Source organism: Trachurus japonicus, chromosome 3 (genome assembly GCF_045865225.1).
Source record: "Trachurus japonicus isolate A0001 chromosome 3, Traja_1.0".
Classification (NCBI taxonomy): Eukaryota; Metazoa; Chordata; class Actinopteri; order Carangiformes; family Carangidae; genus Trachurus; species Trachurus japonicus.
In genome coordinates this window covers 14,634,244-14,659,704 of record NC_140909.1, presented here as the reverse complement: position 1 = coordinate 14,659,704, position 25,461 = coordinate 14,634,244, and the positions used below count along the sequence as shown (strand labels likewise).

At 38.9% G+C, this 25,461-nt stretch overlaps 3 protein-coding genes across 6 annotated transcripts in view; 1 reads left to right on the top strand and 2 right to left on the bottom strand.

The window, feature by feature from the left end:
- Nucleotides 1-891: 891 nt before the first annotated feature.
- Nucleotides 892-6,366, bottom strand: LOC146989737 (globoside alpha-1,3-N-acetylgalactosaminyltransferase 1-like). The gene is made up of 10 exons (XM_085773104.1): nt 6,317-6,366; nt 5,667-5,753; nt 5,111-5,143; nt 3,084-3,218; nt 2,764-2,872; nt 2,299-2,412; nt 1,981-2,097; nt 1,648-1,781; nt 1,287-1,364; nt 892-1,135 (listed from the first exon to the last, which is right to left on the bottom strand). Exons 1-10 carry the CDS (start codon nt 6,349-6,351, stop codon nt 988-990), a joined length of 990 nt encoding a protein of 329 aa, XP_085629230.1. The 5' UTR covers nt 6,352-6,366; the 3' UTR covers nt 892-987.
- An 8,715-nt stretch (nt 6,367-15,081) lies between these two features.
- Nucleotides 15,082-23,756, top strand: ddx21 (DEAD (Asp-Glu-Ala-Asp) box helicase 21). 4 transcript variants are annotated; one of them, XM_085763323.1, is made up of 16 exons: nt 15,082-15,233; nt 16,147-16,359; nt 17,073-17,213; nt 17,572-17,644; nt 18,050-18,228; nt 18,335-18,452; nt 18,635-18,820; nt 18,921-19,066; nt 19,324-19,473; nt 19,643-19,804; nt 20,913-21,032; nt 21,397-21,470; nt 21,661-21,820; nt 22,158-22,292; nt 22,537-22,581; nt 22,675-23,756. In XM_085763323.1, exons 1-16 carry the CDS (start codon nt 15,150-15,152, stop codon nt 22,930-22,932), a joined length of 2,244 nt encoding a protein of 747 aa, XP_085619449.1. In that variant the 5' UTR covers nt 15,082-15,149; the 3' UTR covers nt 22,933-23,756. The 4 variants fall into 4 exon arrangements, with proteins under 4 accessions (XP_085619449.1, XP_085619439.1, XP_085619430.1 ...); XM_085763313.1 differs by having other exon boundaries at nt 17,569-17,644; XM_085763304.1 differs by having other exon boundaries at nt 16,147-16,368.
- chs1 (chitin synthase 1) overlaps nt 23,674-25,461 on the bottom strand; it is a 26,336-nt gene continuing 24,548 nt past the window's right edge. Inside the window, exon 34 of the mRNA XM_085763349.1 lies at nt 23,674-24,908. Coding sequence (XP_085619475.1) covers nt 24,831-24,908 — 78 coding nt within the window. The 3' untranslated portion in view covers nt 23,674-24,830. The remainder of the gene's footprint in view (nt 24,909-25,461) is intronic.

Genomic DNA, 25,461 nt, shown 5'->3' with positions numbered 1-25,461 from the left:
GGAGGATTATAGAGGAACATCACTGCACGGTAAAAGTCACCCTAACACTGCTGGGAAAAGAGCACACACAGATAAATGTGCATATACAAACAAATACCTGAAATATGCTCATATATTCATAAAGACATTTTCCCCAGAATAAATAATAACCATAAACAATAAAACTGAACTTGATTATTGATTTATTTTTTATAAAAAAAAAACTAAAAAAAAACATAACACAACAAAAACAAAACAGTAACAGTAACACCTTTTTTTCATTATATTCATCAATAATTTTGATTACATTTCAATCATTGTAATACTATAATGCACATAATTTTATGTTTGAAAAATATTTACATGTAAATGAATGCAATAAACTCATAACATGCTGTAAATCCCAGAGAATCCAGAAAATGCAGGTGCAGTAAAACATCCCTAGGTGGCAATGAAAACATTTAAATACAAAAATGAAAGTGTATTTAAAAAAGGACAATCTTCATGTATGTATAAATTATGTGCTGAGTATCTTTTTAAAAAATAAAATAAAACAAAGGTAAAAAATACAAATAAAAACATCTTAATGAGGCTCTAGATATTTAGACACAAAAGTATTAGGTGAGACTCCACAGAAGTAGCCTACACTGTCTTCCGCTGCTATATACAGTTTATCTTGACACCGCATGTTATTAACGTCTAAGCGAAAGGATTCGCTTTACCATGGCCAAATAGCACATTGTTATTATTAATTCAACCATGAACATTATTGTGATAGACAACTGTTGTTCATCTTAGCTTAGATAAACTGTCAATCCACTATTGTTAAGAACCTGAAAATGTGTTTTTATTGCTGCATTTATATCTTGGAGAGTAGCCAACAAAAAACAAAACTAACCACACCAACTACAGTATTCCCATTTTTATTTATTATCATTATTATCTTTTTTTATAAGCCTATCTTTTCTTCACAAGGCTCAGTGTCATAAATATTAAATTGACTCAATATCACTGTCCGCCATTGGGCCGCACCTCCTCATAGTTCTTAATTAGCTGGGAGACCCTGACCACTCTGACATCCGCTGGTACAGGGTCGTAGTCCGACCACAGATACTCTGGAGACAGCACCTTGGTTGGTTTGTTGTATAACAGGTACCTGCATGACAGAACAACAGACAGACAAGCTACGTGAACTTTTGTCCCATACTTTAGATATGTCATCTGTCCTCCTCAATCCATCCATGAAATGGTCCGACCGGTTCTTTAAAAATAAAACAAACAAACAAACAAACAAACAGAAACTGTACCTGTTGAGGTGACTTTCCTCCTGCCATATAGCTTCAATGTTAACTTTGGCATCCTCCTCTGACTGCTCATAACAGTACCTGGTCAAATAGAAGAAGCAAAACTGAGACAGGACACAGTTGCTAGATTTACTGTATTTATTTTAGGAAGTGAGTGATGAAGCTAGTTAAACTAGTTAGACATTAACCTCAAAACTTTGTAAGAGGCTTGCATAATGGTCACATTTGTGTGTAAGGAAGACACTGAATAATGAAAGGTTGTATGCAATAATCTATCTGTTAATCTAATTATCCATAATATTGTCCACTATCACTCTGCCTGTTGTCTTTTAATTAGAAATAGCACAAAAGTAACCAAGGGTACCTGACTAGTTTGTACATTTCCTCCAGATATCCACCCCAGACAGCAGCAGTGTAGTAGTAGTCTCCTTCACCTAAAGGAATATACGCCTTGGACTCGGGCCGACGCTCATATGGAAACTTATCCCTGTGTGTATCCTGGGGCGAAAAAGGGAAAAAAGTATGAGTGATTTGTGAGGGTAGTTAACACTGCAACTGATCAGAAAACAAGGCAATAATAATGTCAATAACAAATATCATTAAAAAACAACAACATCACATTGCTTTATGGTGAACATAGATAAAGTAAAAGCTTCAATTAACTGATGAGAAATACTTGAGGAAAAGGAATAAAAACCTTGTAGTAGCCACGGTGAAGCACAGCAGATAACGGACTTAGAGACTCTGCTCCAAAATGGCCGTGGAAGACACTGTCGATGTCCATCATATAAAGATAATCTGCTTCATTACGGATCTGATAACATGACAGATGAGACATAGTTGGACTGAATACATTAAGATGTGCGTTATTTCAGAGCACCATATTTTATCTTCATGCACCTCTCAGTGAGAGATGGATCCTTTGAGCAGTGAAGATTTTAAAGCATCAATTTGGGTTACCATATAAAAGTCTCCCATGGCCTATATGGCCATGCATATGTTTTGCGTTTCTTACCTGTTTGTCTATGGTAATGGTGGCCCATTTCATCCTGCCAAGCACTACGTCCTGCCACCGCATAGCACTGGGAACAGGCACAACAGAGATAATCCGGTCCTTCCCCAGGTTTATCTGTAATTTGTGATGAAGATTTGTGCAAAAAACAAAAATGAAACTCTCATGGAGGTAAAAGTAACTGTCCTCTCATTAGATGCCATCATAAAACACCTTTTTGGCACACAACTGACAATAGGTTTCATTTGGTTGTACAGTAGGGGGTATTTCTACACAATGAAGATAATAGTGTTAACATTGTTTTGTTGCATAATATAAGTGCCCCCCCCCAAAAAAAAAAAAACTGTAGTAAGTCAAATGAAAGCCAAGCACTCACTTTTATTTTACCTTTAGCTTCAACAGCTTTGTCGTTAAATAGTGTATGTTTAGCCCCCTAGCTATTTTTGTACATATTAATCAACAACTCACTTCAGGAACTTCTTTTTTGTTGTCTGTGAAGATGTAGTAAGTGACTCTGAAGCCAACAAGAAAGTACTTTTCACTCGACTCAAGGAAGCCCTTCAGGAATTTAGTGTATCTGAGCAGACGGAGAGAAGAAAGCCAGAAGATTCATCAAGACAAGAGAAGACAACACAATACAACACAGAAGGTCAGTAGGATATACAGTATATGAGGTAGCTTTACATTTTCAGGTTCACGTTTATGATTTCAAATTTCATCTTCAAGCAGTGGGTCAGTGGGTCGAACCTCACACCCATTATATCCTGTGAGAAATCCTGTGCACCTACTTGCCAACAGCAAACACCACCACAGCAACTCTTGGGTTCATTCTTTTATAGATGGCATCAATAACAACTGGATCAAAAGTTCCCTCCCAAACCAGAGGAGCATTCCAGTTTGTCACCGAGTTCACATCTCTGCGTCTGGAGAAAACACAGAAATTGAGGATTCAAACCTAGATCTTCAGTATTAATGTGTGTGTGCGTGTGTGTCTATGAAAATAAGTATAATATCTCGCAGGCCATGGTGGCATGACAGATGTCATATTTCATCCACAGACGGCCAAATCTGGCAGACAGTCTGAATGTAATTAACATCAGCACACATTTCACCCTATAAAGCAGTAGCTATTTGTGCCAAATATTGCTCCTCGGATGCTGTCTGTACATGAAGAAGAGAAGAACAGGTGTACTACACGCATAAAAATTGTATGCACTCAATAAATCCAAATGTAATATCAAGCTAATGGTAGCTATGTATTCATTACATGAACATTCATAATTCAACAGAACGTAGAAATTTTTTTTAAAGCAGAAGTAAGCGATATATTTGTGTTAATATAAGTCTTAGTTATATCATCCGACAGCAATCACTTACATAGAGTGTTTGGACCGAAACACGGGTCTGTCAGTCCCTCTGTTCTGCTCTGAGCCGAGGAGAAAACTTTTCTCGTATCCTACAATTTTTATCCAATGAGGAGAGAGAACGGCATGGAGGGCTGTGTGTGCAGCCAAGGGATGCGCCTGAATGTGGCGACGTAGGGACGAGGACTGTTATGGTGCGTTCAAGGAAACTCGTAACTCGTGTTTTTCCGACCTGTGAAGTCGTACCAGTTCGATCTGGTACGAGTTCACGGGTCGGAAGTTACGAGTGGCCGTTATAGTGACTTTCACCGGTAAAACAGGTCGGAAAAACACGAGTGGGTTGCCTGGAACGCTACAAAGTCGTAAGTTGTGACTTGAAGCTGTAATTTACGGTTTCAAAAGCTGGCCTGGAAAGCAGCATTACCCAAAACGACCGGATCGCTTACTTCTGCTTTAACCTTCTATACAAACTATATGCCAAACATCTGCTATATTTTCACCTTAAGGTGCTTTTTATATTATATATTATTTACACAGTCCACCCATTATTACGTTCATTAAAAAGAAACAATTGGCATTGCTTTTCATAATACTGTAGTCATTTGACTGATGAGTGAGCCAGGCCACAAATACCAATGTTATGATCAACGCTGAAGCAATTGTAATCACACATTTAAAGGTACAATATGTAAGAATGTGGCCAAAAACAGTTACTGCAGTCAAATTCAAAACACAGCGATCTCGTTTTTTCTCCCAGCCATAGCGGCAGCTCAGTGGAAGCAGACTGAGGCTGAAATGCCACTGACGCTGCCGTGACTGGGAGAGAGGGCTAGGTGGCGCAACATGTAAACACGCAAATTCAAAACATAAACATGATTTGCAGTCTGCAAAAAAAGATTTTTAATGCGAATACTCTGGCTGTACTATTGTTGTTGGTGAGTTCATCATGTTATATGAACATTATTCCTATTAGGAGGATTTTACGGCCAGTTGCTTTAGATTTCTTACATATTGTACCTTTAATTAATGTGTGTCTATTCTTGATTTATGTCCTCTCTTGTGTTCCCGCCAAACTGGTGCCCAACCCTAATACCAGTGGTTTCTGTTATCTGGCTTTTTGTGTGTGTTTAGTCTGCTCACTATTGTCATCTGTTCTACAGAATTTACTTGTACTGTAAATCTGATGGTATGACACACACTGTGACGGCTTTCACCAGCATCATATCCTGCTACGGTCGGCAGGAGTTGACAGCAAACAAATCCTGATGAATGTCTTAGTGAAACCTTTATACCTTGGACAATATTGGGTTTCAGTAAGAGTGAGTGCTTGTATAAAGACGGAGCTAAACAAAATATATAAAATGGAAGTCTTTGCTCTATAAACGTAACAGCAGATAGAGAGCAGACACAGACATGCACACAGCAGATTTAAGATGTTTTCAATATCTTACCCTTTTTGCGTGTCTGGTTGAGCATATTGCAATCTGAAAAGAGAAAGAAAACATTGAATCCAATTTAAACAGTCTAGTGGAAACTAATTTGGTCAGAGAGGTAAACACAGCAGAAAATAGTAAAAACAGTAATAGTAATAAACAATGAATACTATAAAGACAGAAATGGTGACACGTTTCTGTGAGTTATTTGTTAAATCTTTCTATCCAACAAGCCTTCCATGTATTTGTCCATTGTTATTCAAGGACTTCAGAGGCCTGTCCCAGCTAGTGTGCCTTATGTGCCAGTGTAGGACATAAAACTCTAGTGATGATTATCCAACAGAAAAAGGTGGAGCAAGTTTGCACATAGAAACTGTGAGAACAAGCAAAGCTGGCTTTACATTCTTCATACTTTATGACCTGAAACAGATCCTGGATTGCACAATATCTTTTGGAGTTAAGACTGTGTAAACATTTTATTGAGTGGAGAAACATCAACTAAAGTCACACCAAGTGTAAACATGCATGAAACACCTGTTCTTCTTTGTTCATCAAAAGAAAAGTGGATTCTCACCCAGTTTTCATCTTTAAGTTTCCAATCCTCCATCCATTACAATTTGTTCCCATTGCGTTCTTCTCATCACTACAGGGTGGGCACATGCTTAGAATGGAAACACAAAACAAAACCATTATTAGGTGCATTGTGAGGGGAAAACCGTGACATAGCATTTTGATTCTATTATTTATCTATTAAATAATTCTATTGTTTATTTATGAATGTGAAACTCTTGAAACTGGCTGGATTTTCTATTCTGTACAAACATGGCGGCGCAAGATGGCGACACTCTCTAAGCAAGACCCTTGCTATGTATAAAAGAATAATTATAAGGCTATGAAAACCAAACTAATTATATCTAGTGATTATACACTTATACAAATATATTCATTGGTAGTATATTCAGATTTTGCCAGTAAACCATGACAAATTTACACACTGTCCCTTTAATGATTGACAGATTGGCATTAATGTCAGTGGCAAAGGTGTGAGAATTAACCAAATGAATTCTTCCTGGTTGGTAGTGACAGATTAATGAGCGCCTTACACAATGCACAATGTGCCATTTCATCTCTAAAGTTCTACATGACAGCCACTGGATTTTGGGTGTTTTATTACTTTCTGGTGATAGTGTTTCTTGAGTAACTAGTTCAGTGGGTTTGACTCACCACTGACGGATTATTTTCGTTTCATTGTTGCACATGAATGGATACGTTTTCTTTGTCGTAGGGAAACCTTACCTGAGGGGCGGCATGGAATATCCAGAGTAGATATAGGTGGCTCTGAGAAGACACAGGGATGAGTTAAATAGTGACAGATGTGTACAGAAAATATTTCCAATTTCCATCACTACATTAGAACATTTCTAAATACTTGTAAGATATCAAAGTGGAACAGAGGAAGGACGCTGGAGCACACTGTCAGTAAAAGCTTTTTAATGAGGTGTGGCTGCTGACGTTTGGACCAGAGTCTCGAACAGAGCTATTTTGTGAATGGGGGGGTTTAAAACCTGTGCCTGCTTCTCTGATTGGGAGAGCAGGGGAATGAAGTCATCACAAAATCAAACACATCAAACAATAAAACAAATGATGTATGTATATACAAAAACAAACACATCAAACAATAAAACAAATGATGTATGTATACATATTAAAATATACAAAGACATGATAAGAGATAAGAACACGATCTGATACACAGAATACAGAGATAAAAGCCACGTCTAGACACCATAAAATACAGGACAAGTTCTGGTTTTTATTTGATTTTACTGTGTTTATCTTTTATCTCTTTTATCTCATTGATTTTAATTTTGTTTTATCGTATTTTATTGTATCTTATTGTGTCCATTGTTTTATTGTGCTTCTGTTGTGTTACTTAGGCTATTGTATTTTTATCTTGCACTTTGGAAACCTTGTGTTTGTTTAAATTGTGCTATATAAATAAAATTGGATTGGATTGGATTGGATTGGATTGGATTGGTTTAGAGGTGTTCAGGGTGAATATCCAGAAAGCCTCTCTCTGTAGGAGTTTTTTTGATAATGTTACCACCCCTTGGTTGTGGGGGGATTTTTTTTCGATCCCCCAGAATTTGAGGGTAGCTTGCACTGAGCCATGTTTGGCTTGATCATAATGCCTGCCATTGCATAAGTTAGGTCTTTAGTGTGGATAGCATTTTTATGTTCAGCAGCGATCCTGATTTTGAGCGATCGTTTTATCTGCCCAGTATATAGGCTACCATACCGCACGGACACTTAAGTATGTACACAGCACGAGTGCTTTACAGTTAATACATTTTTTTTATCTTGCACGATTTTCCTATGCGTGGGTGTGTGAATGATTTGACATTAGAGGTATTGGAGCAGTGTGCGCAATGTCCGCACTCCGCAGCGATGGAAGCGCTTCTTAATCAGTTATAGTAGGCTATGTCTGATTCTCCGTGTCACTTGTCTTTTGTTGTTGTTCCATATCCTCTGAAACACATGCTGCATATCAGATAGTTGCTATGAGCTATAACCACAGTTATGGTAAATCAAACCTAATTTTCCTTACTGTCCCTGTGATGAAAGTGGGTTTATGATTGACTCAAAATTCTGTAATTAGTTAAGAATAACAACAGTTCTGTTTCTTCTCACATCTGGCTCCAGTTCTGTGCCATGGAGGCACATGTATTGGTCAAATGACCCTGATGTCTAAAGCCGTATGAAATGCAAAGTAGAAGGAACTGGTTTGATGAGATAATGGCCTCAAATATGTCAAATGCCACAGACAAGCCTTTCAAAGTGCAGCCCATATTCAGTGCACTGAATGACTCCTTCAAGATGATGTCATAAACAAAACAGCTTACAATTGATGAAAGCATGATAATGGCCAGCAAGTTTATCAGGGGCAAACCAATCCGGTTTGGGTACTAGTTGTGAAACCTTGCTTCACCCACAGTGTACAGCCCTAATGTGGCATTCAAACAAATAGGACCCAAGTTAGGGCCCAAGTGTAGTTCTTGGTCTGGCTAAAGTTCTGTCAGAATGCACATTTGTGGATGCCTTGTTAAACATGTTAGAGTCATTTTTTTATTTTTATGTGTGTAAATACATCAAAGTAAAGAATTTGTGAAAATCTAGCCGAGTATCCACTAACAAAACCAACACGAGAAGAAAGAAAAAATCATACAGTATTACGTGTTATGGTCTAAAGAGTGAAATGCATGCATTTATTTTGCAAGGAAAATTTTGGGATTAAACCTAAGTTGAGGACCTATCCCCGACTGATTGTGACTGATTTTCTCTCTTTTTTCCAAACATTTAAAAAAGTAATTCTATCTTAATCAGAGAGATATGATACAGAATGACTGAAACACTGCATGACCTCGTATGGCATATAAACACTTCACAATGACTCTCTTTTAGTTCAGCCTTTAAAGCAGAAGTAAGTGATCCGGTCGTTTTGGCTAATGCTGCGTTCCAGGCAGGCTTTTGAAACCGTAAATTACAGCTTCAAGTCACAACTTACGACTTTGTAGCGTTCCAGGCAACCCACTCGTGTTTTTCCGACCTGTTTTACCTGTGAAAGTCACTATAACGGCCACTCGTAACTTCTGACCCGTGAACTCGTACCAGATCGAACTGGTCCTACGACTTCACAGGTCGGAAAAACACGAGTTACGAGTTGCCTTGAACGCACCATAACAGTCCTCGTCCCTACGTCACCACATTCACGGCGTCCCTTGGCTGCACACACAGCCCTGCATGCCGTTCTCTCTCCTCATTGGATAAAAACTGTAGGATACGATAAATGTTTTCTCCTCGGCTCAGAGCAGAGCAGAGTGACTGACAGACCCGTGTTTCGGTCCAAACACTCTATGTAAGTGATTGCTGTCGGAAGATATAACTATTTAAGACTTATATTAAAGCAGAAGTAAGTGATATATTTGTGTTAATATAAGTGAAGTCATACCAGTTCAATCTGGTACGAGTTCACGGGTCGGAAGTTACGAGTGGCCGTTATAGTGACTTTCACAGGTAAAACAGGTCGGAAAAACACGAGTGGGTTGCCTGAAACGCTACAAAGTCGTAAGTTGTGACTTGAAACTGTAATTTCCGGTTTCAAAAGCCTACCTGGAACGCAGCATTAGCCAAAACGACCGGATCGCTTACTTCTACTTTAACACAAATATATCACTTACTTCTGCTTTAATGCGTGTATTGAATTGCATTGTTTTAAAGATTAACTAATTAATAATAAAAGAGGTATGAATAGTTCACTTCAAGGGTTGTCAGTGCATCAGTCGTTGGTCAATTAAGACTCTTACAGCTCCACTGGCTCCCTGTCCAGCAACGGATACAATACAAGCTCCTCTCCATAATCTGCCCCCCCTTTATCTCTCTAACATGCTTCACCCATATACCCTCCCTCGCCCACTCCATTCTTCATCTGCTGCTCCGCTTACCACACCCCTGTTCAAACTTAGTTCTTTTGGTGCTCGTGCTTTTTGCTGCTCAGCTCCCAGACTTTGGAACACTCTCCCACGACAGACCAGTAATCTGGACTCATCTGCTACCTTCAAGTCACACCCCAAGACACACCTCTTCAAAACTGCCTACTCCCTTTAATCCCAGTAGATTATATTATATTATATTATATTATATTAGATTATATTAGATTACTTAATTTGTAACCGCAGGTAAATCTGGCTTGCAGTGAGAGATATTCATACAAAAACAATACAATAATTAAGAAACAGTAAAAATACCTACACAGTTCATTATCATCCCCATCATCATTCTATGCTGCCTCATAAAGTGCATGTAAAGTGGCTATACCTCAAAGTGCACGGCATAAGTGCATAAGTGGCACACAACATCAAATCATCATCATCATCAAGTTACATATAGGCCTAGTCATCAACATCATCATCATCATCATCATCATCATCATCATCATCATCATCATCATCATCAACATCACCACCATCAACACCTCAACCATCGTCAAGATATCAACTCTTATTAAGATGTATGATGGCTGCAGGGACAAGACTAGCCCTGTGCCTTTTAGTTTTGGTCCTAGGTGAGACCTGTCCCCTAAGATGGAACCAGTGAGTCAGTAGTTCATCTATCCGTTCAGCCACCTGTATTTGTATGTTCTGTATGTTTATTACTTGTACATTAATCTTGTTATTTGTATGTTCTGCTTGTTTGCTATTTATATATTTGTATTTGTATAATTTGGTACTGTACTGTTCTAATGTTTTCTGTTATCTATGTGTAAGGCAGCCTTGAATGCCTTGAAAGGCGTCAACAAATAAAATGTATTATTATTATTATAGTGACCATTGCAAACTTGACTTTTATCCATTCCTCAAATCCTGAATCTCAAGCTCATTCAAGTAAATGCTCCTTGATCTTTGGCTTCCCCCAAATAATTCACATTTGCTCCCTGAGGCCAGTGTCAGGTGTACAGCCACAGCTCATGGAGACGTACTTTGAGTCTCTCCCGTGACCCTTACTTGAATCATTTACCACTGCACATGATGACAGGCACTTAATAAGAAAGCTTGTTATGCTAATCTCGTGGGATTTTTTTTCTAAAACTCTAACAATAAAATCTCAACAGTGCCTGTCTTATGTGTTAACACAAGGAGAAATGTGCCAAAGCATGCAGACCAAAATATAGTCCTGTAGCAAAATACTTATACCCATTTAAGGAATCAGTTACCACTAGGCACAATTATTTATTCCTATCACAGATCAAACCTATTTAAACCTAAATGTAGAATCTACAGGGTATTTTTTAGAAAGACATGTAGGACTGTTTTGTATAGTCTTATACAGATATTACAGATGAAAGACTTACCCCAAAAAGGCGAGAAGAAAAGCTACAAAGACTATAACATGGGTCCTGGAAATGTGGAGATACATATTCATTCTTTGAATTCAGCTGTTGTCTGACCAGACTATAGCTGTAAGATGAATACTAATGAACTTTCTTTAAGGAAAGAAAAGAATCTTAAGAAATTAAATGAAACTAAGAAAATTGGTTGTATGCTCAGTCTCAAAATAACCTAACACGAGCACGCCATTATGTGTTTACAGAGCAAACTGCTTAACAGGTGAAGCCTGAACTAAGCATGAGGTAGAATCAAACACATGTAAGTAGGAGGAGTAGGAGGGGCTGCAGTGGTGGACTGATATTACAACCAGGAAGCTGTACAAATGGCTAGAAAATAAACTGATGGACAAATCCCTCAAGAGTAATGCAGACATTAAAACCTCTTTTTTTTTTTTTACTGAAACTACTACCAATATTATTCTGTCAAACACATGTGTAAAGTGTATAAAGTCAAGGAAGACCTGAGCCTCTGCACAGAGATGACCACGTGTCACATCTAGTGTTCTCACTATTAGTAGTTTATGAAAAGAAAAAGCAGATATTACATAGGACCATATATAAAAATGAGGGAACGTTCACTGCTCTGCGGAACATTTGTCTCTTGCTCCTGATGGAAAGTTAAGGAAGTAAAAGGGAAATCCTGACTGGTCAAACTAGCTGAACCAGTTTTTAAAAGTCAATGATCCCCAACCTAGCAACCCCCACACCAGCCCTCGCTATTTGCTCCATCATTTGTATAGAAATAGGTAGACTTACACAGAACACAATGGGATATGAACATACAAGATGTTCACTGAAATATTTAAAGGAGCTATGTGTATGTTTCCCTAAAACCAACCAACCAACAAGTATTGTTGTGTTTACAATACAAAGGGCTATAATATACCCTCTGGGCATCAGTTTTTCCACAGGGGCAACTGTAACAAGGCAGGACAACTGAAGTAAAGCTAGCTGTGGGCAATCTGTAAAGAAGGTGAAGAGCCTTTGCGTCTGAGACCTCCCTTATTGGTCCCCACTCCCAGGAAGCTGCTTTGAATAATTTTCAGTTGAACACTGCGTAACACCAAGATAAGACACACCCCGCTCTGGGAAAAAAAAAATCGAAGAAACATGTGACTTGACCACTGATGTCTGTGTGTGTAGCCTACTTCAGTGATGTCCCGTCTCAAAAGAGACGACTGTACATTACACCTGAAATATACACTGCTTAAAAAAATAGCAGAGTTTCTGTTTGGACCGTGGACACACAGCTAAGATAACATGTCGCCGACGCCACCTACATAGCACACAGGGAGTGTTTGCCTAACAAACTGGGGAGAAACCTGTGAATCTCATCCTGTGGTTTTTTTTTTTCATCCCCTTGTTAAGTGCAGCCACCCTGTTTCTGGTGTAATAAAAAAATCATGAAGATATAAATGAAACGATTATCAATCGATCAATTTTTTAACTTTAAAAAATTGTTTGCTACGTTTTTTTTGTTTTTTTTTTCCTCACGGCCTGCTACTTGCCCTTTTGTGCTAAAACAGCAACAGTAAAAAACTTGAGTATCAAAATAATAACGAGTTAGTGACAGGAGGAAGAATTAAAAGGAAAGGCAGTCAAAATTTCAACATCCTTTGTGGGGATTTCCCCCCACATTTCCAATGAATCACTGTGGTAGTGAGGAATCTTCACTTGCTGCATGCCTGCTTTTTGCAGGCTGAAAGCTTTAAAGGTGTACAGAAAAGAAAACTGAATTTGAGCCCACTCTGGATCATAAAATTAATGTGATAACTCATCTTTCAGACGATGCAGGCCAAACTTTGTGCAAAATTCTATTTTTGAGTAAATCCGGGATGAAAGTGTGTATTTTTTTTTTTCGCATTGGATAATGCAGGCGCACGGATTATACGTCAGCCTGTACACGATTCACCAGCCACTGATATTGGATCCGTAATCCGTCATTCAAATGTCTGAGACACGCACACACACACAGAGCTCGGGCTCGCCCCAAGCTTTGAATATCCCGCCCGCTCGAATCAAATTTGTTTTCCTTACAGCTCGTGACAACTCGACTCGACAAACAGGACAAATGGCTATTTCTGTACACCTTTAAAATATTGTTGACTCAAGGCACATTTTATCTGTTGATTAATGATTGGCCTGATTGATGGCCTTTCCTTTCTTATGATTTCAAAAGAACAAAATCCTGATAATCTAGCTAGCCAGTAAAACAGGACTATTAATGAGGTAGCATTTGTCCCTGTCTGTTTTATTGTTTTATTTGTTCGGATCCCCATTAGCTGCGCACTAGAGCACCGCTAGTCTTCCCAGGGTCTGGTTTCATGTGTGTAATCTACACCTATTTACAATAATTGTTGGAATGGAAAAATAAGAGTAGCCTATTTTACTGGGCATGGATTGTGTCGTTTTGAACTAGTTTTGTTGCACATATGATCTTTTCTTATTTCTTATGTGCCATAAAAACGATCAGTGCTGTATCAGGCCTGCCATTCAGTATTTTATTTTATTATACCTAGGCTATGTGTGAAGACTTCTCCTTCACAGTTTCATCCAAATTTGATCTATGACTTTAAAATGTTCAAAATTACATTAGGGGGAATATTCAACATGCTAGAAGTTGTAGTCTGAACATGTCCAGTCCTCTGTGATCCAACTTGTAGCTACCTTTACATTATTAAAACATAGGGTAGTAATGGCACTGTTGTTACTGCACACTGTTGTTATTTGAGCTATTTATTATTACAGGCAGAGGAGGGGATAACAATGATTGACACTGACAAACTCAGTTTTTCATTTATTTATTTTGTGGAATATGCCTGATACCAACACAGTGAGACAGTAGGCCTACGCCATCTGCTGGCCAGGTGTCGATAGCGTTTTGATGTTGACTATTGGACTAGCTACTATTGTATTAAAATGGCATTTCTGTTGTCTGGTTATAATCTTATTCTAACACAACTATAATGTATTTTTTGCGGCTGCTTGGTTAATTTTTTCATCATGTAGGCTATTTCATAATATCATTTTAAACATTGTTTTTCTCATGGAAGCCGTAGCATAACAATTCAGGCTCCGTAAGACTTCTCCTTCACAGTTTCATCCAAATTTGATCTATGACTTTAAAATGTTCAAAATTACATTAGGGGGAATATTCAACATGCTAGAAGTTGTAGTCTGAACATGTCCAGTCCTCTGTGATCCAACTTGTAGCTACCTTTACATTATTAAAACATAGGGTAGTAATGGCACTGTTGTTACTGCACACTGTTGTTATTTGAGCTATTTATTATTACAGGCAGAGGAGGGGATAACAATGATTGACACTGACAAACTCAGTTTTTCATTTATTTATTTTGTGGAATATGCCTGATACCAACACAGTGAGACAGTAGGCCTACACCATCTGCTGGCCAGGTGTCGATAGCGTTTTGATGTTGACTATTGGAGGAGACTAGCTACTATTGTCTTAAAATGGCATTTCTGTTGTCTGGTTATAATCTTATTCTAACACAACTATAATGTATTTTTTGCGGCTGCTTGGTTAATTTTTTCATCATGTAGGCTATTTCATAATATCATTTTAAACATTGTTTTTCTTATGGAAGCCGTAGCATAACAATTCAGGCTTCGTAAGCACTGCATGGCACAATAGTTTGCACTGTTTCTTTTAAACTAACAGTGACAAATTACTGTAGCCTATTTTATATTATTTGTTTGGTTGTTTGTCTGCTTTGTGTATGTGTATGAGACTGGACCACTTTTTCGAGTCCATAATAAAGATTATTATTTTTTTTATTATTATTATTTTATTATTATTATTATTATTTTTTTTTTCTAACCCTTAACTGCTCTTTGACTCCCTTAAAGCTCGCAGTGGTGTGTCGTGTGGTGTGTTGACCGTTGACGTGTTGTACCCATATAGTAGCCTACTGTATATGGGTTGTACCTTGCTCTGCCGTGCATCGTCTCAGTTACTTACATTTCTATGTACCGTATGTGTGCCTCGTGAACGCGCTTCCACGCGCCGCCCATCTTGCGCGCTCCTTTCCGCCCGTGTGCCCGTGGGTTAGCCTGTGTGTCTACGCAGAGGGGAAACATCTGAAGAGAGAAATGCCGTCTAAAATCATCTTTGACACCGAAGAACAAGCCATGGATGAAGATGTCAACACCGTCGTTGAGGCTAAAACCCTGAAGGTGAGCAGACTCGGGGTCGTGTCAGTTATTATAAGTGTCTGTGTCTGTGTCTGTGCTGCTCCCTGTTTGACAACATGTGGCTGAGCATGCTAACATGAAACTTCGGCTAACCGGCGAGCTACCTACCTATGTTTCTGTCGCCACACCGCCGACGCTGCTGACAAAGACGCACACACTCGGAGTCAAAACATTGTTGGTCTTTGATGTAATAACCTGCGACACACACACGGTGTATGACGGTAAACACGGACGTTTTCTCCGGTAACGTTAGCACAGCCGTGTTAGCATAGCCGTGTGGTCACATGGCCTGTCCACGTGTAAAACTGTACTGATGTGGAGAACATGGGGAACGAGGGGTGAAAAACGTGAGGGGTCTTTAACAGATTGTTTACATGCGCACGTTTTCTCCGCTGCTGTGAACCCGATGTGCTCCGTCAGCTGTCAAATTCACAAGATAGTAGCTCACCGGTGTACAATTATGGCTACTTTTTATGATAATTGACATTTTCCTGAAAATATTTTTGACAACTTCCACGTGTTATTTCCATTGTCAAATACATTTTTCCCCCAACATCACGGGAGTTTGAACAAGTCACTATAAAAGCAGTTGTTACGTAATTTAACTTGGATGAATAATCAATTAAAAGGAATACTAAATTATATAAAATTCCTTTACAAATTTCTAGTGTATCCTTGTTTGTTTTACTCAAATATAGTTAAATTATGTTTTTGACATAACAAGTGCAATGTCAATGTTTTAACATTTTAAATACAATTCAATATGAAATGTGATAACACTTTAGTACTTGTTTATTTTTATTTTATTTTAATAAAAACAAAAGTAGCTGTGCAGTATTTCAACAGTTGTTTAACTGAACTCTCATTATTTGTGTTGCTTTTATTGAACAAAAAGAATAAGACCAAAGAGGGCAAGAAGTTGAAGAAGAAGAAGTTGGAGGACCAGGAGGAACAGGAGGACCCAGGCTGTGAACCTCCGGCACCTAAGAAGAAAAAGAAAAAAGACAAGACCGCGGATCAAGTGAACGGCCACTCGGATGAGGCCGCAGACATGAATGGAAACACCGATGAAATTGAAACACCAAAAAAGAAAAAGAACAGTGAAGAGGTCAGTGTTGTGATATATATGTAAATATTAGTATAATTTTCTTTATGAGAAGGTCTGATCTTGGTTGTTCTGTGGGACACTGGGTGATCCTTCCTGTTAAAGCAGAAGTAAGTGGTCCGGTCGTTTTTGCTAATGCTGCGTTCCAGGCAGGTTTTTGAAATCGTAAATTACAGCTTCAAGTCACAACTTACGACTTTGTAGCGTTCCAGGCAACCCACTCGTGTTTTTCCGACCTGTTTTACCGGTGAAAGTCACTATAACGGCCACTCGTAACTTCCGACCCGTGAACTCGTACCAGATCGAACTGGTACGACTTCACGGTCGGAAAAATACGAGTTTCCTTGAACGCACCATAACAGTCCTCGTCCCTACGTCGCCACATTCACGGCGTTCCTTGGCTGCACACACAGCCCTGCATGCCGTTCTCTCTCCTCATTGGATAAAAACTGTAGGATACGATAAATGTTTTCTCCTCGGCTCAGAGCAGAGCAGAGGGACTGACAGACCCGTGTTTCAGACCAAACACTCTATGTAAGTGATTGCTGTCGGAAGATATAACTATTTAAGACTTATATTAACACAAATATATCACTTACTTCTGCTTTAAATTGTAAACATTTAAAGTAGATAAGATTGTTGCTAGTACTGTAGATATTATGAACTGTCTGGCGTATTTGGTCAAACTCTGTTTCCACTCTGATCTTTGGGTTTAGAAGAAAAAGAAGAAGCAACAGAAATTAATCGCCGAGGCAGCAACCAACGGACATTCCACCCCAAACACCCCAGTTCAGACACCGATCCAGACGCCTGCACAGTCGAGTGAGGAGTCAGCCAGCGACAGCGAAAAAGAAACGGTACGACTTGTGGGCTTATTGTAAACAGTTTTTCCTCTCAGAAGTTGAAAGTTTGTATTGATACCGAATGTACGATGATTGCGCTAAGGAAACTGTTCCTTATTCTTCTCTGTCTTGTGTCACATTTTGTTAAGATATTCATCATTTTATCATATTATAATGGAAAATTGAATTTTGTAATTGTTTTGTTTAGAAGCTAATTTTCCAACTCTGCGTTTCCAAGCGTTTAACATTCACAGACTTGAATTATTGATTGATTACTGAGTTTACTAGTTGTGGTTATATTACATTTTTGATTTCTTTTGTAGACAGAAAAACATAAAATCAAATAGACTGACTCTGTTCATCTGTTAAGCAGGAGACACCAGAGCAGAGGGAAGGGGCCTTCTCCAACTTCAGGATCTCTCAGGTCACCATTGAGAAACTAAAAGGTAAAAATTGCAATTATACCATTGTTAATCTTTTCCTCTGTAGCTGAAAACCAGAGATGCGCAGTCCGACATTTGATGTGTCTGCTTCTACATGTGCAAAGCTGACAAGACAGTTGTTGCACTTAAATCAGAAGCACATTTATTATCTTGGCTTTTATTGACTACTCAGGCTTTTTAATGGTAGTTGTCATTTTGTGTTGTGTATTTTTTTGAGAAGTGATGGGACAGATGGCAATCACTGTAATAATGAACCAGTCACAGATTGGTCCTCAAATTCCTTTTATTTTTCTTTAATGAAAATGTATGCTGGATGTTTATCAATGATCCTAGGAACTTTGCTCAGTCACTGATTAATTGTTTGTCTTTCTCTCTGCCCTGTGACTCCACGTTGTATCATCTTCTCAGCTCGGGGAGTCTCTTACCTGTTTGACATTCAGGTGAAGACATTCAATCCTGTGTATGATGGAGAAGATGTTATCGCCCAAGCCCGAACTGGAACAGGAAAGACTTTCTCCTTTGCCATTCCCTTGGTGGAGAAGCTCCAGAAGGATGCAGCGGGGCCGATCAGAGGCCGGGCTCCCAAGGTGCACACACAAACACCAGTCACTGAAAACTAGCATCAGTCAGCCCCGGCGACAGTGGCTCTCAAAGTATATTTATGTGTGACCAAGTCTGTTTGTCTGTCTGTAGGTCCTGGTGTTGGCACCGACCAGAGAGTTGGCTATCCAAGTCGCTAAGGACTTCAAAGACGTCGCAAAAAGACTGTCTATTGCCTGTTTCTATGGAGGAAGCTCATACATGCCACAGAGTAAGCAACATTTTGTCAAATAGAAATCCTTTTTGAAAATGATTTAAGTCCATTTATTCATGTTCAAATTAATTCTTGCGTATTAAAATAGATTTTAATGTACAAAAGGAACTTCTAATCATAGCTTGCTATACTTAATAAATCAATGTTAATAGTGACCATGTCCTTTCCTCCTCCTCCAGTTGATGCCATTCGTAATGGTATTGATGTTTTGGTTGGAACCCCTGGTCGTGTCAAAGACCACCTCCAGAACAATAAACTCGACCTCACAAAAGTGAAACACGTAGTCTTGGATGAAGTGGACCAAATGCTGGACATGGGATTTGCAGAGCAGGTTGAAGAAATTTTGACTTCATCATATAGTAGAGGTATGGTAAATCTGTATGTCCTGGTTTGTCAAATAAAAGTGGAAAATGTTTAGTGAAAAAATTCTTATGCATCATCAATTTCATGCATGTTCCTCCACAGACGGTGAGGCAAACCCCCAGACTCTGCTGTTTTCGGCTACTTGCCCCCATTGGGTCTATGAGGTGGCCAAGAAATACATGAGACCAGAATGCAAACATGTTGATCTGATTGGCAAGAAAACACAGAAAGCTGCAACAACAGTTGAAGTAAGTGTGTGTGTGTTGTATTTTGGTTATTGTTAAGGACACATTTCAGAATATTGACATGGGGACAGCTTGTCCATCTGAGAACAATGGTTGACTTGTTTTTGTCAGTGGTTAAGGGTAGAGTAAAGTTTGAGTTGCAGAGAAATGAATGTAAGTCTATGCAATGTCTGTGGCAAGGTGAAAAGGGCAATAGGTATTTGATGGGTGTCCCTCTCACTGTCTTTCTCTGTGTATCTTTCTGTCTCTGTCTTCTGTAGCACCTGGCCATAGCGTGCCATTGGTCTCAGCGTGCAGCAGTGATTGCTGATGTGATCCAAGTGTACAGTGGCAGCCATGGCAGAACCATTGTGTTCAGTGAGACAAAGAAAGAGGTCAACGAACTTTCCATGAATACGTCCATCAAACAGGTGCAGACATAACGCATACCTACATATTATGCACAAGCTGCTTTTTATGAATGGCCTTTTCATACACTTGCAATACATTACACTTTTACTGTCGCCTAACTCCATACAAATGAGAAATGAAACAGCATTTGTGTGCATTACTTATTGTATTTTGTCTGTATGTTTTCAGAGTACCCAGTGCCTCCATGGTGATATTCCTCAAAAACAGAGAGAGATGACCCTGAAGGGCTTCAGGAATGGGACCTTTGAGGTTCTTGTTGCCACCAATGTTGCAGCCCGTGGATTAGATATCCCTGAAGTTGACCTGGTGATCCAGTGTTCTCCACCAAAGGTGTGAAAGTTGTCAGTGTCATATACAATCTTTTTTCTTTCACTTGAGGCATCATAGTTCACTGGGTAGAGCAGCCGCCCCATATACAGATGCTATCATCCTTGCCGCAGCAGCCCCGGTTCAGGTCCTCCGGTGGCCCTTTGCTGCATGTCATTCCCCCTCTCTCTGTCTCCCCATTATCTGTCTCTCTACTGTCCTATCAATTAAAAGCCTGAAAAGCCAAAAAATATATACTTTAAAAAAAAAAAAAAAGATGTATTTTTTTAACCATCTTGGATTTATTAGATGTGACATATCTTTTAGATGTAGGTTAGGTTTATTAATATTTTCTAATTGTAAAATGCAGATTCTCATTAAAGCAGAAGTAAGTGGTCCGGTCGTTTTCGCTAATGCTGCGTTCCAGGCAGGCTTTTGAAATCGTAAATTACAGCTTCAAGTCACAATTTACGACTTTGTAGCGTTCCAGGCAACCCACTCGTGTTTCTCCGACCTGTTTTACCTGTGAAAGTCACTATAACGGCCACTCGTAACTTCTGACCTGTGAACTCGTACCAGATCGAACTGGTACGACTTCACGGTCGGAAAAATACGAGTTGCCTTGAACGCACCATAACAGTCCTCGTCCCTACGTCGCCACATTCACGGCGTTCCTTGGCTGCACACACAGCCCTGCATGCCGTTCTCTCTCCTCATTGGATAAAAACTGTAGGATACGATAAATGTTTTCTCCTCGGCTTACAGCAGAGCAGAGGGACTGACAGACCCGTGTTTCAGTCCAAACACTCTATGTAAGTGATTGCTGTCGGAAGATACAACTATTTAAGACTTATATTAACACAAATATATCACTTACTTCTGCTTTAAGGCAGCACATTTAGAAAGGAGCATTTGCAAGCTCCAGGTGGAGTTGAGTAAAAAATGGAAACTGATACAATAGACATGATCCGTGGTTGATTAGTTGATCCATGAAAAATGAGGAAATTAACTCTCAGTGGATAAATGTTCATTGCACACTTTCTTACTAACATAGTTGTATGAATTAAGAATCATGGAGGCTTGTTACCTTTACTTCATTTGACCATTTTTTGTTGTCCCTGGTTGTTGTCAGGATGTGGAGTCATACATCCATCGTTCGGGACGTACAGGTCGAGCGGGCAGGACTGGAGTCTGCATCTGTTTCTACCAGAGGAAAGAAGAGGACCAGCTGCGCTACGTAGAAACCAAAGCAGTATGTGTTTTTAAAATGGGTCAAAGGTGCAGAAAAGCAAGCAAGCAAAAATGAAAAACATGCTCAGTTGTTTCATAGTTGAAGGAAGCACTGTAAAGAAAACTTGAGTAAAATTTGTTTCCTCTAGTTGAAAACAAGGCAAACAGTGAACATTTTCTTGATTACACATTCTATAGAAGTTGTGAAACCATGGTTGGTATTATCATATTTTATTGATTCCGATTGTGAGTCTGCTTATTTACTTTGTTTTTTTAACCAATGGTTAGAGGTCAGGTGAAAACACACATTATTTTAAGTCATGCATTAACTATTTTTTGTTTTTTTTGAACATTAATTAAATGCACTTAATTTTGTCCCCATCCAGGGTATCACATTCAGACGAGTTGGTGTTCCCACAGCCAATGATATCATCAAGTCATCAAGCAAGGACGCTGTAAGGTGGGTTATTCAGGAAAGTCACAGGACTGCCATTATAACTCAGAGAACTTGGTTTAGTGTAAAGCTGTTCCATTGACTTTCAACAAACTGCTTCTCTAACATCTCCATAGTCATGCCCAGTGTGAAACTAATTTCCTGATGTCAAGTAACTTTAATGTTTGACATGATTTCATTTCTTCATTGTGGATAGGTTTCTGGACTCTGTTCCAGTTACAGCCATCGAGTACTTCAGAGAATCAGCTGAGAAGCTAATTGAAGAGAGAGGAGCTGTTGATGCACTCGCTGCTGCACTGGCCCATATTTCTGGAGCCACAAGTCTAGAGCAAAGGTCACTGCTCAACTCTGATGCTGTAAGTCAAATGTGCATGTATACAGATACAAAGCAGCACATCTAGATGCACTGCTTGCATTAAAACAACCACTGCTCACACCTGACACAAGCCTTATGTCTGCTCTAGTTGAGCTTCACTGGTAAATGCAGCATGGCAGCTATGCCACCCCATGGGTATAGCACAAAGACAAAAACAGCTAAATGGTCCAAAAAGCAATGACCCTTGTATATAAACATGGCATGGTATCACTTCTGCACATTCAAAATGTAGACCCTTTCTCTATTAGATCCGTCCATGGATTTGTTTTGCTTTTAGGTGATGTCTAATCTCTGATTTCACCTGTTTATACTTCCAGGGTTACACCACTATGCAGTTGGTATGTTCTCAGGAGATGCACAATATAGGGTATGCCTGGAAAACCATCAAAGAACAGCTTGGAGAAGAGGTGGAGAGCCACATAAAGGGAATGACCTTCCTCAAAGGCAAAACGGTATGTGCACACACAAACATGTACGTACATTTGTGTTGTGTTTCTGGTGTACATGCACTTACTTACCTTGATTATCAGTTGTCAAATGTCACAATACATGGGGAGGGCACTGGTAAATTAAAATGTTAATTGAGTGAAGGTAAAAGGTCTTAAAAATTGTGGCTCATCTCATGTGGCTCTTATTTTGAGAGCACAGTCATAGATTTAACCACTCACCATCTCCCCCTCATTGTGTTTCTAACAGGGAGTTTGTTTTGATGTCCCCATTGCCAAAGTCAAGGAGTTTCAGGTGAGAACAACAGTGAAAAGGCCAATACTTGTTGAGTCAAGATTGAATTTGTGAAAATATAATGTAATGTTTTTCCTCTTGATCCCACAACAGGATAACTGGAAAGACGGACGCCGTTGGCAACTGACTGTAGCCACAGAGCTTCCAGTGTTGGAGGAGAAGCAGTTCAATAACCGCGGCGACAGAGGGTATGGCGGCGGTAGCCGTGGAGGAGGCTTCAGAGGTGGAAGAGGGCGGCATTTCGGGGGAAATGGTGGCCGTGGTAACAGGTTCCAAAATGGCGGTGGTGGCTACAACAACAACAGAGGAGGAGGACACAAACGCAGCTTCAGTCAAGCTTTTGATTACTGAAGAACCCACCTGTGACTGATAAGACTGGCTGTCACTCATCTGGGCTGGCAGTGGTTTTTATTGGCTGTCAGTGAGAGTGTTTGATGTATGGCTGGTGGAAATCCCCATTATGATGCAAGCTGAATTGTAAACTGTCAATCTTGTTCTTATGTTAAATGCACAGTACAAATATAATTTTCAAATATAAAGTAAACATGTTATCTAAAGAACAAGATTTATTTCCAAGTGGCCACATCCAAACGGTTTAAGATCAGATTTTCTGTGTACAATTAAATAATTAATAACACAGTATCACTGGCAGCCAGTGTTTCTGTAAAGTGATTCATCACATGAATCTCGTGAATTGGCATTATCCTAACTACATAAATTGGAAAATAATTCACCTACTATGTCTTGAACTGCGGATAATCCAAATCTTTGGCTACTCAAACCATAGTACGATTTACAATATGTGATAACATTAATTGAAAGTTTGAATGTGTCATTCACTGAGTTTTAGGTGATGTGTCGTTTTTATATACTGGGTGTTTGGGGAACATTGGTAGCAATCAGACCTGAGCCTTTGTCCAAAATCCTCACATAAGAACTTGACAACACTAGCTAAGTGTGAAGTACCATGAAGCTGCACTGTAGTGCAGACACAGAAAACTGTGATTAACCTTTTACACTTGTGCTCAGTGTCAGGTTGCTGCCTTATCCTTGGCTGAAACTTCTCCCCAAAATATATTGGATAATTGCTTTGCAATTGCCTCTATTTAATATTTGTTTCTACTGCTTCCATTCATTTGAATGATATGACTTATTCATTAAAAAAGGTCAACTGAGGTCATCTTTTTTCTTTTTATCAGGATGTGAAATACATAACGTATAAACAATGTGTTAAGATGTATATTTCAAGAATGCTTCTTAAGATCCCTTTACATTTAGGAGGATCAAGATCGCATGTCCTTAAATTGATTGCTAACAGTTTAGATAATGTAATTTATGCAGTTTTATAATTTTTAAGATGTGACTGAGTAAAACTTACTGAGGAAAAATCCAGCACATAGTACAAATAACATAGATTTTGGAGCCATCACACTACCCACAGTTAAGCCCTCTTCCTTTAGCTAACATCCTACTTGTCCCCACATAATTAGAATGAAAGAAAAAATATAGATCTTGTAGCAAGTCAAGTTACATAATATTCTTTTCACTCAAGTAGTGTGTGTGAATTAGACAGGAAGACGAATATGAGTCGGACCTTAAAAAGTTTGAAAACATACAAGGCTTTATTTTGACATGATTTCAGATAGGTCATAGTATTTTTTTTTCCTATACAAAGATGTATCACTAATGACATTTACCAAAATATTAAGTCTTTCTGAGAAAATTCTTTCTATTTGTGAAGGTAATTTACATTTGGTACAAATAATCACACCGATTAGATTTTCAACAGTTCTAAAAAGGCAACATGACAGAGTACCTTACACTTTAAAGTAGGCCTGTTCAAAATATTTATAGTAGATCTATCAAAATCCTAAAAGTAATCCTCACACCTACTTCATGTGCAAATATGGCATTTAAAAATCCCTGACAGCATATGTTGGGGATCACTTGTTCAAGTTAAAATAACTTTCCATCTACGGTACATCCATTACATTATTATGAGTCACAAAAACTGATTTTGGTGCAGACACGCATGAAAAGAAAAACATTATCATTCAACAGATCACAAAACTCTTATGTAAGTTTTCTTTTATAGCCCTCCAAGTCTTAAGAACAAAACATTTTAACCTACAGACCTTTCTAACTGTTGAGCAAAAACTTGACTTTACATCCTGACAATTTCTCATCGGACCATTTTGTTTTAACAGCTGTGCAAGTTGTTGGATTTTGGTGGTTTCACTCGGTTGTAATTACAGGTCATCACTCGTAATGACAAGTCCATTGGCATAGTGGTTCTCCATAATCATGCCGTCATCATCCTCCTCCTCCTAGATCACAGAAAGTCACAAAAAAACAATGACATGAGCTTATAATGTCTATGGCACAAATTTGCATGGATTAAATATTTAAAGAAAATTCTTTGTCAAAATCCCCAAACCCAAAAACTGCTTATAGGCTACCACAGGCTATACTAACCCAGTGATTTTGCAGGAGTTTACCCTGTTCATTTGGCTAGACAGACATGCTATTTTATAGTGCTTTGTGTTGATCCTGACAAGAACTGAAGATTAAAAAGTGATTAAGTTAATTTGAATTAAGAACTCAATGGCAGTGTGTCAACTGAATTCAAGTGACCCAGGCCACAGACAGCAATGTTGTTTTCTACCCCAAACCTAGAGAAACTTCATAGTGTTTTAAAGTCAAATGTGCCATTCCATTAAAAACATCAATATTTTTTATTTACAGGTCTTTTGCTGTATAGGCCGATCAGTGCGTCCCTAAATTTTAATTAAAATCAGTGAAACAGCGCCCCTGTATTGCAATAGTGGGGTCGTTGTACAGGTGTGTGAGTTAGCTGGCCGTGGCCGTTACGTTCATCAC

Bases quoted from the DNA above. Each gene is read 5' to 3' on its own strand.
- ddx21 (XM_085763293.1), top strand. From the start codon at position 15,150: ATGCCGTCTAAAATCATCTTTGACACCGAAGAACAAGCCATGGATGAA. The intron at 19,805-20,912 runs GTGTGAAAGTTG...GGTTGTTGTCAG, and splicing joins TCCAGTGTTCTCCACCAAAG to GATGTGGAGTCATACATCCA. The intron at 21,821-22,157 runs GTAAGTCAAATG...TTATACTTCCAG, and splicing joins CACTGCTCAACTCTGATGCT to GGTTACACCACTATGCAGTT.
- LOC146989737 (XM_085773104.1), bottom strand. From the start codon at position 6,351: ATGTGCAACAATGAAACGAAAATAATCCGTCAGTG. The intron at 2,413-2,763 runs GTGAGTTGTTGA...CACAAATTACAG, and splicing joins ACAAAAAAGAAGTTCCTGAA to ATAAACCTGGGGAAGGACCG. The intron at 1,136-1,286 runs GTACAGTTTCTG...TCTGTCATGCAG, and splicing joins GAGGAAAGTCACCTCAACAG to GTACCTGTTATACAACAAAC.